The sequence below is a fragment of the Micromys minutus genome, assembly GCF_963924665.1.
Source record: "Micromys minutus genome assembly, chromosome: 17".
NCBI classification, from domain to species: domain Eukaryota; kingdom Metazoa; phylum Chordata; class Mammalia; order Rodentia; family Muridae; genus Micromys; species Micromys minutus.
In genome coordinates this window covers 1,955,871-1,973,603 of record NC_137952.1, presented here as the reverse complement: position 1 = coordinate 1,973,603, position 17,733 = coordinate 1,955,871, and the positions used below count along the sequence as shown (strand labels likewise).

General features: G+C 40.5%; 1 protein-coding gene across 4 annotated transcripts in view; it reads right to left on the bottom strand.

The window, feature by feature from the left end:
• Positions 1-17,733, bottom strand: part of AMBRA1 (autophagy and beclin 1 regulator 1) — a 181,781-nt gene that overhangs the window by 28,772 nt on the left and 135,276 nt on the right. For all 4 annotated transcript variants that reach the window (XM_080931693.1, XM_080931694.1, XM_080931695.1 and 1 more), the window contains 3 exons: positions 11,005-11,115; positions 2,087-2,275; positions 1,098-1,252 (listed from right to left, as the gene is read on the bottom strand). In XM_080931693.1, the coding sequence (XP_080787819.1) occupies positions 1,098-1,252; positions 2,087-2,275; positions 11,005-11,115 (455 nt within the window). The remainder of the gene's footprint in view (positions 1-1,097; positions 1,253-2,086; positions 2,276-11,004; positions 11,116-17,733) is intronic.

Below are 17,733 nucleotides of genomic sequence, written 5' to 3'. Positions count from 1 at the left end.
GCACACCCTTTCATCACTTAATATATCTATTTTTTTTCTTGACAACAAATGCTTCTTAGTCCAAGCATCAGTAAATCTCTACAAGCACAGCCTTAGATGAAGGGCCCAGAAACTATATTCTTAAGGAACTTATACTGAACCCAGCTAGATTAGATTAACCATACATAACACACAGCTAAAGGGAATGAACGAACAAACAAATAAGCAAAAAGCAACCAAAAAATAAATAAATAAAACAAAACAACTGCACCAAACTATAAATGGCACAGACTACATGAAACTGAGGAATTAATTCAGTTCTTAGATTGGAACCGAGCTTAAATACTATCTAATTAGAGAACTGTTCAAATGCTTGACTCTCCCTGACAAAACCTTAGCCAAATAAGCTTTTAGAGGATGAGGAAAATCCAGTCAGCCACACTAGTCTGGGTGACTCCATAAGACAATTAACCATACTACACCCCAAAAACTTTCATGGCCATACAAGAGGGGTATGCTGTATACAGGACATTTCTGGGTGCTAAATGACATTTCTACTCTGTTGGTAAAATGGGTTTGCTAATTCAGAGTAAAGAAGCTGCCTAAAGTCCTCTTGTTCCCCCACAACATGGTGGAGTAGACAACTTTCTTAGCTTGTTTCCTCAATACCAAACCAGAACAGGAGCTTTACTTAAAGGCATACAATTTTTACTGGGCCCTATACATATCTCTGTGTTATAGGTTCACATCGAGGTTAGGAAGTATTAAGCCTCTGGGTTCAATATCTTGGGTTTGAGAAAGTTCCTGAGGTATGTTTTTTGGTGCTATGATCCTTGCTCATACATAAGGCAAGTATGCCACCAACACACTACTTCCCACTGCCTGTATTTTTATCTTAAGGGAAGAATCTTCTTGCCTCAGCCTCTGGAGTAGTTGAGATTATGGAACAACGCCAACAGGTGCAGCTGAAATGTCTTGACTTTCATTAGTTCTGATCTTGTAAAAGTGAAATACACTGGTCATGGGTCACATGGGCTAGGGTACGGGTCCAACTAGAGGATCACATCACATTCCCTCATTACCCTGCCAAGTCCAGGAGAGATGACAAGGACACTCACCCTCATGGAAGTCTCACCACCATGGGCCTGCTGCAACCTGAAGACCTGGGCTACCATGTGCTCTGTGGAGGGGTGCAGCAGGATCCTTCGTGAGGCCAAGCCCACCATAACGTATCGGCCCATTGGAGACAGGCTTACAGAAATGGCATTGGGACCTGAGGGCCAACAGAAAACAGTCACATTTCTCAGACCCCTTGCTGTTCCATGGAAACACCTTACATTCAATCCTTTCTCCCTGTCTCCAGCTTTCATAGTCTGACTCTGCTCAGGTCATCTAGGGTGGCAGAGTGCAGCGAGAGAAGGTGGACACTTACTGAGTGCAGTGTGGTGCACACAGGACTACTGAATGTTAGCTAAGATTCTCATAGGTTTATAAGACACTAGCACATGCTAAGCACTGTGTTCACTTAGGTGTTATAGATACTTTCATTTATTAACTAATCTTTCATAAGAGCAGTGTTAAAGCTACTTGTATTTTATACCATCACTGTACAGTCATTTGAGCTACTCCTTAAAAAAATCTCTTGCAGTAACAATTTGATGTTTTCCTGTATGATAAATAACACAGCGCAAATATCTTTGTATAATCTTTGTAGTTTTCTGATTATTTCTTTTGATGGATTATTTCCTTAGAGTAAAATGTCTGGATTAAAGAAGGTGTGTGCCATGGAAGATTTCTGAACTACCTTGCAGTATGTGTGCCCACCAAGCTTTCCCTGCCACAACTACAAAGCCCCTTCCTTATGGCTAGCCTTTGTGACAGGGGCACACAAGTGACTCTGCTGTGGCAGGGAGAAAGAACTCTTACTGTGAGATTCTTCTGTAATTAATGCTATAGGCCAGACTCCTGCAAAGCATCTTTCTCTGGCCTGTGCCTCTGTGACTGTACACGCTCTCATCCGTGCATGCCACGCCTCACCTAGGAGTGCCTATGCCAAGGCGTCAGTCAGCGTCAACTCTGTCATTAGGTTGGGCTTCCTATCCCTTACCAAATCGCTTGGTGTAGAGCATTTCCCCCAAGTTATGGGGGGCCAGGGAATACACTGCCAGGATGCCTTCATCTGGAAAGCCCCTCTGGCTGCTCGGGATGAAAGCTGCCAGGAGCTGGCCATCTGCAGAAATGTCACAGCTGGCATCATTGTAGATCTTGCAGTTCTGTACCAGGACATTCACGGAGGCTGCATTGGATGAAGAGAAGAAGGAGAGAAAGTTTAAATACCATGCTTTTAGAAATTCTGAGACCAAGATGTTTTAGGGGCCTTCTAAGGGTATGAATCTTCTTTAAAAATAGGGCAAGTTGTCTTATTTAATTTAAGATGTTGGGAAGCAGGAAATAAGACAGGTAGGAAGGATCTGTGCATCTACCACTTAGTAGAAACTATACAACAGTCTATCACCACCACCGCCAACAGTGGAGTCTTAGTTCACAACTGATTAGATTAAAAGAAAAAAAAAAAAAAAAGAGTTTCTAACAAATGCCCTAAAGATCCACTCCAATGCTGCTATTGTTCAAAGTATGAGACCAAGATAAATGAAAATACAAACCCCCTGGTTCTAAACTAAAGGGATGCAGGTAGAGCACTCCTAGGAAAGTAAGCCTCCTCAGAACCTGCTATGTGATTTCACAGAAGGAAGCCATTTTAGAAACTTGTGTCTATATAGTTCCAGAAACACTAATCCCAACTCCACAGAGGAAAAAGAGAAACAAAGCCCACCCTGGACTAGACAGTGGGGGTTCTGTGCATTTCTCATTACACTCTATGATGTCTGTAGAAGTCCTTATCTACATCTACATTACTAAGAAGAATGCACTGGACTTGCTAGGCAGTAGACTGAACCTACTGAAGAAACAAAGTTGGAGGCTAGGGGTGGTGAAGAGATGGCACTCTGCCTGAAGGAACTAATGAGATGCTGGAGAGCACAAGACCATGCCTAGTCTAGCTTTGATTTGCTTTTGAACCCTCTATGTTTGCATTGTGAGATTTCCTGCTAAAGGAAAGTGGAACAAAAGGACCCACCTGCCACCCACAAGGGCAGAACAGCAGGACACATGCAAACAAGCCAAGCTCCTAAGCTTCGTTTCACTTAGCTCCACTCCATGTAAAGTGACTTTATACTTGTTCTCTTATTTGAAAGAGATGTCCACCATTAGAGACATAAAGTTAAAAAGTAAGTTAAAAGCAAAGCCAAACCAAGCTTAGGCTGCCATCATCAGATTCTAGGTACTATATTCCAGTAAGCCAAAATTCAGGATTGAGATGGAAAGAGCAAGATTCCCTAGCCAAGGAAAACAAAACAAAAAATATAGTTTTAAAAGGCTTATGGGTCTGGAAATTGAGTGATGTGTAAAATTGTATTTGTTCCCCTTTCCCTATGTGTTACTAACAAAGCTACAGAGATAACAGTAGATAAAAAAATGACACCAGAACACACGGATTAAGCTGTTGTGCCAATCACTGGAGGCTGACACCTACAGCACCATTACACATAAAACTGAGGACAGTTCTGTTTGCTAACTAATAAAATAATGACATCCAAATACTACTGCTATCACCATTAGGCCTCTCTGCTGCTCAACTCCCAACCCGCCATCTGCTCCAGCCTACACGACTACATTTATCTTCTTAGCATGGGACCGTCTGCTCCTGACACAGGGTCCCAAGCCTTTTGCCAAAAATATGACAATTTCTTCTGGATCCACATGATTCTAGTCAAGGACAAGACACAAACGAGTTAGAAGTTGTTTTCAGGAGTGAGTCCATTTTGCTTTTCTAGTCTTAATGTAGACATAACCCTCAGGGAGAGACAAAGAAATGAACTATTCCAAGCTCTGCAACCAAAGGCAGGGGACAGAGATAATACCAAATAGTAAGTAAAAGGGCTGGAGAAACGGCTCAGCAGTTATAAGCATGTACTGGTCTTGAAGAGGACTCCAACAGGACCTGCATTAGATTCCCAGCACCCACATGGGACGGCTCACAACCACTTGAACTCTTCTAGCTCCAGGGAACTCGACACCTTCTCCTAGTATCTATAGGCATACTTACATGTATATAAACATATACACACAAACAAAAATACATATGAATAAAAGTAAAAATGAATCTTAAAAATATTAAGTGGGATTAAGAACAGGAAGATGATAGAATGCTATAGACTACTTTGCATAGTTATACTATATTACCTATACGCTATGTCCCCAACATATATGATGGCTCATCTGTCTTGATGATACAGAGACCTAGATTATATATATCAGCATGTATTTCGGTTAAAAACAGAAGTCTATAATAAGCTGAACCTATAGGTACTGGCTTATGATCACAGCTACTCAAAAGGCTGAGGCAGATAGACAGCAAGTTTAAGGTTTGCCTGGCTACATGTAGAGAGTTCAAGACCAGCCTGGTGAGACCTAACAACAGAGTAACAAAGAGGGCTGGCGATATCACAGTGGAAGAACATTAGCCTATATAGAGGACACCTAAGCTCAATCCCATTACCACTAAGTGGCAGGGGGGACAGACCATAATGACCTTAAGCTACTAACATTCTTAAGAAGTATCTTATAAGGAAGAGAAGAAAATAAGGTTTTTCTTCTGGAAAGCTTGGCTTAAAGCTTGCAATAACTGTGCAGATGGACAAAAACCATTCTGTCAGACTCAATTAATTTCAAGCCACTATGTTTGTGTTTGTATTGTCTTATGATAATTCTAAGTCAATGGTTACCTCCCAAAGTTTGCTCCCTCTTCCAACTCTACCCAATTTCATTACAGCTTCTGGTAACTATAATGAGCTCAGAAAGACAGCTAGTAATCTATTTATCTGGGGCCATGGTTCTACCCTATTAAAAGCATTTGGTAGTAGGCACACAGAGGAATGTGACAGTTCCATTATAGACAGCTCCTGGCACTATTATATAGACAGCGCTATGTCAGTTTTCTTTCAGAATTCCAATTAGCAACTTACACTTGCTGTCTGTTGCTTAATAATATCCCATACAGAAACAGAAACGGTCAGTTATAATGGTCAGTGGTTACTATGGCTTACGTGTGCAGCTTCCCCTCACAAAATTAAAATTTCAGTTAATAATATGCACAAGGACAGTTCCTGGGTAGAGAAAAGTAATGTTTTAAGGGTAAAGAACAACTCATCCCTTTTTGGATTGAGCAACAAGGTAAGTAGATAGTAAGAAAGATATGAGTGAAACAAAGCCTAAGCCACTGGCAGCTCAGTGCACTGGAAACTCCTGACGCTGTTCCATACTTCACTCTGCCATGAAGCTTAGATCAGTGACATCTGAACAATGCTGGGCAGAGTCTGAGAGCAAATATTTCCAGCAAGGTCCCAGGCGCCTCGAATACTGTGAGTCTGGGGCCACAGTTGAGAACGCATTAACTTGGCCCTTAGTGGTGAAGCTCATGGGAAAGAATTACAGAATAGCTAGAGCTGGGGAAATGCATGGCTCAATGGAGAATATTTCCCTTCATGTGGTAGGCTCTGGATGAAATATGGGTATGGAACTGTTTAAGAGGGTCAGTGTGTGCTGTAATCACTACACTGAGGAGTGGTGGGCGCAGGCAGAAGGACAGCAGCAAGCGTGAGGTTACAGAGTGAGTCTCTCAAAACAAACAAACAAAAAACGAAAAATAACAAAACAACACACCTAAACCCACCAACTAGTTGATCAAAAAGCAAACACAATGCCCTAAGAGGCCCAGGCGTACCTTTAAAGGGAAAAACAACAACAATAAAAATTATTTCCTAGTGAAAATGTCTTAGCAAGAAACAGGAGGAGCTAGAAATACTGAGGCCCAGAGAAGGAGATGGCCCTGCTTTCCTATCAGATCTGTAAATGATAAACTATACCGTATACAAAGATCCATGGGTAGTCTGTTGCTAGCCAGATGAGACCATGAGAGTGAATGGCAACTGCAGGACTTTACAAATGCATCACACAGAGATTTGGAAAACCCAGAAGGGTTTAAGTCAGAAGCAAAATGTCCTCTTGGCTACATCTCTGAGTCCCTCTGGCTCCTGCAGATCAGAGCTCTAGATGGTTATAAACACACCTGACAGGAATCAGTAATCCACACCCATTGGATTTCTGCTAGGGTATCTTAGAGATCAACACCATTCACCAAAGGAGAATTTCCTCTCATCTCAAAAAAGCCAGGTGTGGTGGTGCATACCTTTAATCTCAGCACTTAGGAGGCAGATGGAGCTCTGTAAGTTCAAAGCCAGCCTGGTCTACATAGTGAGTTCCAGGACAGTCAGGACAAGGATACAGAAACTCTGTCTCAAAAGAACAAAACAAAGAATCCCCAGAATGGACTTAATTAACTTTTTCCTCACTCTACTCCTCCCCCACTTTTTGTGTGGGGCCTTGTTGTTGTTCAAGAAAGCAACATAAAAAAAATCTTTATGAGCTAGAGAAGATGACTCAGTGGCTAAGAACACTTGCTGCCCTTCTAGAGGGCATGCATAAGGTTTCAGCACCCATCTATCAGACAGCTCACAACCTCTTGGAACTCTAGCTTCAAGAAAACCAACACCTTCTTCTGGTCTCTGCAAGGACCTGAACACATAGAACATATACATATATTGACAATCACACACATAAATAAAAATCTACATGAGGTGAAGCATTACTCACAATATTCTAAGCATCTAATACGGGTTAGAATTAATTAGCTCCCTTAAAAAGTAAGAGAAGTAGGAAGAATCATTAACTCAATTCCAAAAAAGGGTTAAATTAAATCTGATTCAGAAAAATCATATGAGCAGCAACTTGGTGCCTGCTGAACTCATAAATAAAACTAAGGATCAGTGGTTTCCAGGCTAGGGCACACCCTCTAGTGGGAGGCAGATGACTTTGAAGAAAAAAAAAATAGTGTCAAGAGTCTCAATTTACTGACTAAATCTTATCAAGAGTAAATACAGGTCAAGACTATAATTATACATTTTATACCTTACCTATTATTTTAGTTAAAACAGTTAAAAGTAATAAATAGGAACCTGCTGGGTGTTATGGCTCATTCGTTTTAATCCCGGCTCTTGGGAGAAAGAGGTAGGCAGATCTCTATGATTTTGAGGCCAGCATGGTCTACACAGAGAGTTACAGGGCAGCTAGAATACATATTAATGTATCTACCTGCCAATTACCCTGCCTCCAACACATGCCAAAAAAAACCCAAAAAAAGCTAGCTTTAATGTTTGTATTAAAAGCATAGCAGCTGGTCACCTGGAACTAAGTTTCCTAGTGAATCAAAGATGTAAATGTATAAAACTAAAATATAAAAAAGTAGGAAATGATCTTAATGATGACACAAAGCCTAGGAACCATAAAAGGAAAGGTGTATAATTGACTTAAAATAAGTTCTATGACAAAAATAACCTTCAACAAAGTCAAAAGACAAATGACAAGAAACTCCTATTATAAGTTAATTTTCCAATTTATAAAGAAGTTCTACAGAATTATTAAGAAGGGGGTGGGGGTAACCAGTAACATGCAGAGAAAGGTAAAACACACGACCAGCCAAGACAAGGATGTGGAGGAGCCTCAGGATTAGACACATAAATGCTCATGTAGTAGTCTTTACCCTGTTAAATTCATAAATATTGCAAACTGGTAACTCATTCCTTCAGCAAGTGTTTATAAAATCAAACACTCTGAAAGACTCTAGGGGTGAAGTGGGGCAAGCACGGTGGCTCACCCTTGTAATCCCAAGCGTTCAAAGAGACAAGAGGATGGCTGTTCTGAGTTCAAAATCAGTCTTGGCTACAGTGAGGACTTGCTTGAAAACGAAAAAGGAACAAACAACACCTATAGATGAGATTACGAGTTGGAACAAGCAGTATAGGGGAGATAATTATACACTGCACCATTTCTTCCTTGCTGTTGTATTTCAAAGGAGCCATCTTATTGGTATGCATGTGTAAAAGACAATCTATAGCAGTTTGTACAGCATAACTATAAACTCCAAAGTCCTTCAACAGGACACTAGTTACAATGAATTACTAGGTAGCTATTTTTCAAGAGGAGAAAGGGGTGCAGGGCAGGGAAGGAGGAGGAGTGGCAGCTGTGGGGGCTGCCTGAGCCAGCAGCAATAGCAGCAGCGGCTGCAGCTGCGCCAGTGATAGTTCATGCCTATAATCTCGGCACTCCAGGAAGCAGAGATGAGAGGACCGAGGCAAGCTCCCAGCTAACCTGGGATTCAGAGTAAGACCCTATGTCTAAACAAGACAGAAACTAAAGACAGCTCAGTGGATAAAAACAGAAGCTTGCCCAGAAACCATGAGAACTTAAGTTTAAAGCCCCAGCACCAAAGCAATAAACTGGTCATGGAAAAGGGGGGAAGAAGCAAAAGGAGCAAAGGTGAAAAGGGGGAAGGGAAGAAGGGGAAAGGGGAAAGGCATTCTGCAACTGCAGCACCGAGGAATGGAGACAGGCAGATCTTGAGCGCCTTCTGACTCTCTCACGGCAGTAGAATGAAATAGAGGACAACTACTGACATCTTACTCAGGCCTCTGCATGTGCACACATGGATGCGTACAAAACACACATGCACAGAAAGGAAAGTACAGAAGGGCATTGTATAGCATGTTGTCACTTAGATCACGTAAAGATGGAAAGCACTACTCTATTGCTTACACACCACTAACTTTCAATAGATCTGTAAGAACTGAAACTAATAGCAGTTATCTATTGTAAGGAGTCACAGGCAGCAGGTGTAGGGTAAGAAAGTTCTTATTGTATATCCTTTAAGTAAGTTTTGAGTTGTAGCTATATTATGTAATTTAAACAATAATAAAGTAAAAAATTGCCAATAAGATATGGGTCACAAATCTACAGATGAACTTGAGTTTTCAATAAGGGAAAGGCAGACTGCCATGGATTCTTAGTAGAACTGAAGAATAGATTAGGGTACTAGTCAGCAAGATGGCTCAGTGGGTAAGAGCACTTTGTTTCACAATCATGGTAACTTGAATACAACCCCAGATTCATAGTGAGAGAAGAGAATTTATTCCTGAAAGCTATCTCCTGACCTCAACATATGTGCTCACAAAACAAAAAACAAACAAACAAACAAAAAATCAGAAGAACAGACTACTTGACATAAGGCTTATAGGCACTTAGAGTAAAATGAATAGTTGCTACTTAAGATTCACTAAAAACAAGGCATGAAAAACTAAGACTGGTATATAATAAAATGATTATCTTTAAATAATCAAGATATTTTTACTTGTATCTACAAACTCTTACAAGGCTTACCTGATACTGAAAACGTAAGGACAGTCCCAGTGTGTACACCTGCAATCCTACACTTGAGGGTGCAGGAGGAGCAGTTCAAGGCCAGCCTATACTATACAAAGCTACTGTCTTTTATTATCTATTTATTTAAAAGACTTATTTATGTATATTTTCTTTCTTTTGCGGGGGGCAGGGGGAGAGTGGTGAGTGAAGGTTTCTCTGTGTAGCCCCGACTGTCCTGGAACTTGCTTTGTAGATCAGGCTGGCCTTGAACTCAGAGATTTGCCTGCCTCTGCCTCCTAGGCATGTGCCACTACAACTGGCATGTATACATTTTCTATAAATGTAAGTGGGAACTCTCAGAAGCCAGAAGAGGGCAATGGACCCTACAGAGCAGTGGTTAACAGGCACCTGTGAGTTTCCCATGGTGCTAGAAGCTGAACTCTAGTCCTCTGGAAAATTAGCAAGTGCTCATAACTGCTGAGCCATCTCCCCAGACCCTGAGAAACTGTCTTTAAAAGGAAAAAACTTTAGATGTAAAGCCCAGAGAACTAATAATTCATGTTCCAAACTAATACTGGATACGAATCCAAAAACATACCACAAAGCTTAATGCAATTTCCTGATTTATTTGCCATTTTTCCTAGAAATTTGAAGGAAGACTGAAAAGAGATATTTATCAAATTAGCAGATGATCCCTAAAACTGAGAGGACAAACGAGCGTTCATAAAGATGCTGCAAGGGAAGGACTAGAACTGCATTGACAGGAAGAGAACACAAACTGGCCTGAATTTTCAAAAGTACAAAATGGCTGAATTCTAGCTTACTAATAATTAACAAAGAACTTCAGTTAATGCAATAGTAACTTCAGAAAAAGCTGCTGGGAATCACTGTATTATGTTTTAGCTCACATCATGAATTTTCTGATCTGTTCTGTTTCATCCTATCCTCAAAGTTACAGGGGAAAAGAACAGATTGGAAACCACATTAGAAAAAAAAAAATCTACAGAGGTTTGATCTGAAAAGCAAGATTTAGAGGTATGTTCAGATTACTGAAGAACTGTTTAAAAGGCAGTAAACAGATTATATGGTGTTGCAGCAGCAGAAATAGGACCAATGGGATGAAGTGACATCAAAAGAGCTGGTGATGGCTTGCTATGGGAAAGAACCTTCTAGTAGAAATGTAACAGTAATACTAAGGCCATCATCAGCTGCAAATGAGTAGGGGCTGATTCCCATGTCTTAGGAACACCAAGAACCATGGATGTCTTTCAAAGGAAACATATCTATCAGTCACACATGTTTGTGAACATAGTATTCACACCACTCATCAGGTTAGTTGAGGTCTGGATTTGCCAACAAGTCTACACTCATTACAGTCTTTTCTCAATCTCTGCTCCATCTGTCCTTTAGTCTCTACGAACTTCTCCACCAATTCCTCAGCGGAGATCTGGACGTGTCCCCTGAACTGTATTCTGAACTGTGTAACTGTAGCCGAGGATAAGCTAAGGATAAGGATACGCTGTAGATAGAGTGCGTGGCCATCAGTGAGAGACAGTGCTACTTTGGTATTTTTTTTTTTTGTTGAAGTTCTGTCTCATCAGAAACACAGAAATCCATCTTGCCCATCACTACTCCAGTTTGACATCAACTCACCATTACTGATTTCTGGAAGGTCAAACTTGGTGAAGTCCCACCACTGGAGCCTGTAGGTAGTATTGGCAATGTTACTGGCCACAGCAGACTGTCCATCTCCAATGACTGCCCCTGATGACAGAGAATACAAGACGACCAAATTAGACTACATACATTGCATTCTTTTTCTGTATGTTTCTACTGCAGAATATAGTAGAATGATTCTACATGAATTAGTAGAGGAGAAAAGGAAGAACCACAACTAAAACCCACGAAAGCTCAAAAGATCTGCATGGCAAGCCACCAGGAGGAGAAACTAGACACAATCTTCTGAGAAACAGCTCTATGTGGAAATGGAACATCATTCCTCAGTCCTTCCCATTATGTGTCAGGTCCTGAATATACACTGAGAGCATATACTATCTAAAGAAACAGGTGAGTTTTCATGCAAATGTGGGTAAAGAAATTCGAAAGCAAAGAGAAGATGAGATGCAGTTCAGTTCAGTTCAGTTCAGTTCAGTTCAGTTCAGCTCAGTTCAGTTCGGTTCTGGGTCTTGGCAGCAGGCAGTGCTCTTTAGGAGAAGCACTTTCTCCTTTGTTAGTGACCTTTTTCCTAATGAGACCTCTCAAAAGATGGCTTGAGGCAGTCAACACATGGCGCTGGAGAGAGGCAGTAAAAGCACAAATGAGGTAATAGTGTTAATCTCTTCTGAAACACTGGTGCATAACCCAGCCGATACTTATGAGCCTGCCTTTGTAGCACGAGAATATTTTTATTAAGGCAATTTTTAAAAAATTCTCCCTTCTAAGACCTTTCTTTAATTCCAGATTCACTTGTAATGTTTCAGTTTAATTTTCCCTGAGATATACACTTCAGTATGACATTTTCCCCCTTGGTTACCAATTAAATAAAAATTTGATTTTTTTTTCAAACAGGGTGACACTTTAATTTGCAGTTGTATTTCATTTACACGAACATGTCATTTCCTCCTCCTCCTCCTTAGGTGCATTTCATACACAGCCACCCTTTCGATCAGGCAGAACCAACCCTTCTTAGGAGAATAGAAGAGCCTTGTGTGGAAGACAAGTTAAATGGTATTTTCAGCTGCAGGTCTGTTCCGTGTTGACTAGCCTTTGCCTTCTGAATACCACTCTGAAAACATCTCTACTTGTTTCTTTTAAAGAGCTACATTACATTGCTGCTTCTAAATTTCTCTGCTCGTTCCTTAAATGATCAAGAGAGAAACTACCCTCTACACAATTATGAAATAGGGGGAACTTATTCTTTTTCCTTATCCAGGGGCTGCAGGACACTGTACCAGATATTTTCAGTGTTTATTAATGTTCCTGCTTTCAGTTTTAATTTAAGAAAAGATTTATAACAATTCACTTCCTACATGATGACATTTTTAGGTTAGATGGCTTCAACACGGCCAATATTTCCTTCCAGGAGGTAAAAATTGACTTATGAGGCCAAAATGAAATAAAAGCCTGCAGGCCAGGAAGATGCTTTTTAGCAGGCAAAAGTGCTTACCATACAAACCTGATGAGCTGAGTTTACCCCTCAGAACTCATTAGAGGAAACAAAGCTGGATGTGTAGGGTACAGCTGTCACCCCATAACCCTAGCACTCCTACAGCACAGCGGGCAGACAGATGGATGGAAGCTCCTGTACACAGCCCAGCAGCAGAAATAAGACCCTGTCTCAAAAATAAGGTAGAAGGAGAGAACAAACTGACAAAAAGTCATCCTCAGACCTCCACACATGGGCTGTGGTGTATGTGTATGCTCTTGTCCTCTCCACTTCCCTACACAATAAACAATACAAAAGGAGTGCCTCCTATAAACTTAGTATATTAATTCCCATTAATTCTCCTTCCAAATGCCAGAATGCATGTATACACACCATGAATGTGTATGTCCATGGAAGGAAGAATGAAAAGAAATGTCTTGGGAGAGGGATAATAAAAGTTGAAAAAATACTATTGTAAAGAAACTGATAAAAAAAATAAAGACAAAAAAAGAAAAGAAAAAAAGAAGCCGATAGCCTTAAATATTTTTAAAGTCTTACAAAATCAAACATAGTATTAAACTGTTATGATATATTCAAAAGCATTGAATCACAGCATTTGCAGGTGTTACCAATGTGGACAATGACTTCTAACCTCTACTGAAGACTCCATGGTAGATACAGACTGTTCATATGAAGTGCATAATTACCCTTCCTTCAACACAGAAAATTCTCCTTCAGTAATTGTATCTGGAGCTGGTGAAATGGTTCACTAGGCAAGCCACTGTTTCCCAAGGCCAAAGACTTGAGTTTGATCTTCTAGACCCCCACAAGCCATCTTCTGACCTCATCATCTGTGCTGTGCTATGTGTATGCATGAGCATGTGTGCCCGTGTGCACGTGCGCGTGCGCGCGCGCGCGCACACACACACACACACACACACACACACACAGTGCCAAAGAAATGTTTTCTTTAAAAAAAAAAAACTGAATAAAGGGTGTTGTTGGGGGATACAGGGAAGGGCAGGTAAAATTAAGGGCCATTTGAGAGGTCATGTGAAAATCTAATACAGATAAAGTTTCTTAAAATATATACATATATAAAATGAACCCACCAAGTAATAAGGAGACAAAGGCTCATGTAGACATTTCCAGTGCTGGGAATGAGTCACATCTAATTGAGTTGTTGGCGAAAGGGGCCCAATGGAAGCTAAATAACCTAGGCTTTTGCTAAAGGTGTTGGTTGTTCCACAAACTGCTAAGGCCCTATACTGAAGATGACATCTACATAATTCACTGAACACAGAGAAGTTGAGCTGGTGCCTATCTAGAGCCTTCGCCCCTCCTGATCAGTGTCTATAGTACTGAGGGGTACTCTGTACATTACCAGAGGAGAAAGGTAAGCACACCAGTGCAGCTTCAAAGCCTTCAACCTACAATGGAGACCTGCCTGTGCAAATAGAATGGTGCAATAGTGGAGCCAGGATTGTGAGTGTAACCAACCACTATCTGATGGAATTTAAGGATCACCCCATGAGATGGGGACCAACACTGCTTGCCTAGCCAAGAACCTGAGACAAAACAGGCCACAAACCTAGGGAAAAACCAAGCACTACTGTTCTGTTAAAGGGAACATAGCAATAAAATGATTCTCAACAATATCCTGTTATACTCATAGATCAGTGTTTTGTTCAGCCATCATCGGAGAAGCTCCTTTCTGCAGTGGATGGGAACAAATACAGAGAGACCCACAACTGGATAACGTGCAAAGAATGAGAGAAACCTTGGAACATTCAGTTCTAAATGGGATGTTTCTATCAAATCCTTCTCTCTGTGGAAGAACAAGTAGAAATTTCTAAGATCCAGTGGGGATAGAAGGCACAAAGAAAAAAGGCCTTCTAGACACAACAGGACTAATGCACATATGAACTCAGAGACTGTGACAGCATGTATAGCACCAACACAGGTCCAAGCCAGATGGGGTTCCAGCACTGAGAGAAGTGAACATGAGGTCCCACCCTGAAAACTAGTTTTCTCCAAGGGAGTCTCACTGGATATACAAACTACACTAAAGGGCAGGCCCTGTGCCCAGCAGTAGATGGCCATCACAAAACAAATTTAATGGTATTTTGGTTTCTTAGGTTTGGTGTCAGGCACTGATTTCTGCCTTAGAGGTCTTTTGCTTATATATTATCATCTACAATTTTGTGTTTCCACAAAGTTTCTGTATATGTGAATGTGTTGTGTCTCTCTACATCTCTCTGCACATTGTCGCCCTTCTCCCATTTGTTTGTTTTGCCCTATTCTGGTTTGTTTTTATTTTGTTTTGGATGCCTTTTTCTAATAGAGGAAGGAAGGAAGAGAGGGAGGGAGGGAATAGTTTAGGGAGATGAGGTGGATCCAGGAAGAGTTGGGAGAAGGGAACCATAATCAGAATCTATTATATGGGGGGGGGGATCTATTTTCAATTAAAAAAATCTAATATGAGAATTATGCTTATTATTGGGTCAGCATTACTGGGTCAAGGAAGAGGCTCCTTCCTTTCTTTTCCTTTCTGAAAGATTTTAGAGGGGTTTATTTTATTACTCTAGAATTCTACAAAATAGAAGAAGTCTGCAGGATTATTTTTATACTTTTGGTTGTGAGCATAGCCTTGCTGAGCCATTCTCCAGCCCAAAAACTTCTTAAAAGAATCAGGCTCAGATTTTGTTGGCCTTTAATAATGCAAATCATTTGAACCATTTAGTTAGAAGATCTACCACTTCCCTGGAAGAAATCACTCTTCATTTTGATGTAGGCTCCATTCCACTGAGCTTCCAAATTATTCCCCAGGTTTTCACATACATTAATTATCTAGATAACTGATGTCTCCTTTAACAGCCAGTCTCAAACTGCTTCAGGTCCTTACCATTTCTTCTTACGAGAAAAGCATGTATCTAACCCGAAAACATAAAGAGGTAAATTGTTTTTCTTCACATATGATGGACTAAATGTTAGTTGCTAAGAGAGACTGAAGAAACAACTATGCCCTTGGGAAGAGGATTAGATCTACAGCCAGGGAACGGTTCAGAAATGCACATGCTGGCTTCATAACTGGGAACACAATGACTTCAGTTCTAGCCCCAACTCCAGAGACATCCTGTACAGCGTATGCTTCTGAAAACAGCTGTGCAATAAATACACGTGTAGGGTGGTACTGTGAAGAGACTAGGGAGGGGATCTCTGCCAACCGTGTAGGAGCACTGCACAGAAACAGAGCTTGGCATCAGAGAGTCAATTTTCAGTGCCATGTAAACACAGATTAGGAAGTGAAAGATGCCAACAACAGATTAAAGTATTGTCACCAGGTTTTCTTTCACAAGAACTGCTGGCCAACTGAGCCTGTCTCTAGGAAACATTAGGAAGAAAAAAAAGCATTGTCATGTTTAAAAAAAACAAACTCAAAAAAACCCATCTACCATTTAGCAGCTCTGACTCAAGGTGCAGGCAATGTGCCAGGGCCAGTTAGTTAGTGACTGAACCATGGACAGAGGTGGCATTCAGCCTTAGAAGCAAATCCTGATGAGAGCTAAAAGATTTCTAAGGCTTAAAGGTTTTCACATGTAATAAACTAGACTCAGTATTAACTTGTTAAAATATTATTTGTTTGCTTGTGTGTTTTTGGAGACAAGGTCTCACTATGTAGCTCTGACTGTCCTAAAACTCACTCTGCTGACCAGGATGGCCTCCAAAAATCACAGAGATACACCTGCCTCAGCCTCCTAAGTGCTAGAATTAAAGGTATGTGCCACTAATCGTGGCTATATTTTTTATTTAAAAAATTATTTTTGCTAGGCACAGTGGTACATGCCTTTAATCCTAGGACTTGGAAGGCTGAGACAAGCAGATCTCTGCGAGTTTCAGGCCAGTCTGGTCTAAACAGCAAATTCAAGGACAACCAAGACTACATAGAAAGATCCTGTCTTGGGCTGGAGAGATGGCTAAGCAGGTGAGAGCACTGATTGCTTTTCCAGAGGTCCTGAGTTCATAGACAGTCTGAAAAACTAAATTCAAGAAGATCAAACAAAATTTATCTCGATACTAAAATGTTTTCTGTTGAGTTTTATATATATCACAGAATATACAACTATAAAGATTGTCATCAGAATGCAAAACTGGCCTGATTCCAGACATCAGAGACTACAACAATTGTCAGTGTGGCTTTCCTTCTTGAGTCCAGTCTGACTTCCTTTTCCACCCCTCATCTAAATTCTCAACGTCCATATATTCAGCTTGAAGAAGCTATGAAAGAGTCGTTGCCCGGATTCCCTCAACTTTGGGGAGTGGAGGTGGTAATTGTAAGGCTTTTACAAAGAATTTAGAAATGATCATAATTTAACAGGGAGGAATTAGCCAGATTGATTTATACAGCTATAATCTTCTTTTGGTAACTAAACTAAAGTCATAATCTTACACTTGCAGAAATCTGTCTAATTGATACAAAGTTGAAGTTACAATCTTTACAGTGGTATTGAATTTATTTGATACAGATTTAAGGTTTTCAGTGGTATAATTTCTTATTGACTTAAAATTGAGATTAGTATTGTTACTTTCATATAGTATTGTACCTATACAATACATTTGGGAATTCAAGGCTTAGACCCAGTCCTATAACTGCTATTATACACTGGTTTTTAGTTGATTAAACAATACTAGCTAAGGGCCAGATAGCAAACTCATGGTTCTGAGTCAATTAAAAGGGTGTTTTTGAAATATTTCAACTAAAAATGGCCAAAAGTAGTCAAGGCTTAACAGTTCAGAAATGCTTTTTATAGTTAGATGGTTTTCAAAAAATCAGAAATCCATAAATTATGACATTTAATGTTATTTGTCTTTTGCTGAGACATATCTGCTCCTTATAGTTCTCCTTTGGTAGAATTAATGAAAAAACTGAACATCTCTACCTCCAGGTGAGGTATACTTTGTGGCTAAGCAGCCACTGGGCAGAAACTGCCTATGTCATCTACAGACTAATACTGTCTAGAAAGGGACACTTTGCGAAGAATAATTGACTGATAATCTTTGCTGAGCCAAAATTGTCAGCCCTTCAAGATTTCTGCATTTCAAAGGTCTGTCAGTGATCCTGGGCCAGAAGGCAGAAGCCTTACTCTCACATGTCGCTAACAGGGGACTGTGCTAGTGGAGATTTGTCTCTACAACCTGTCTCAGCTCTGGAAACCATGTTAGGCTTCCTATGTTTT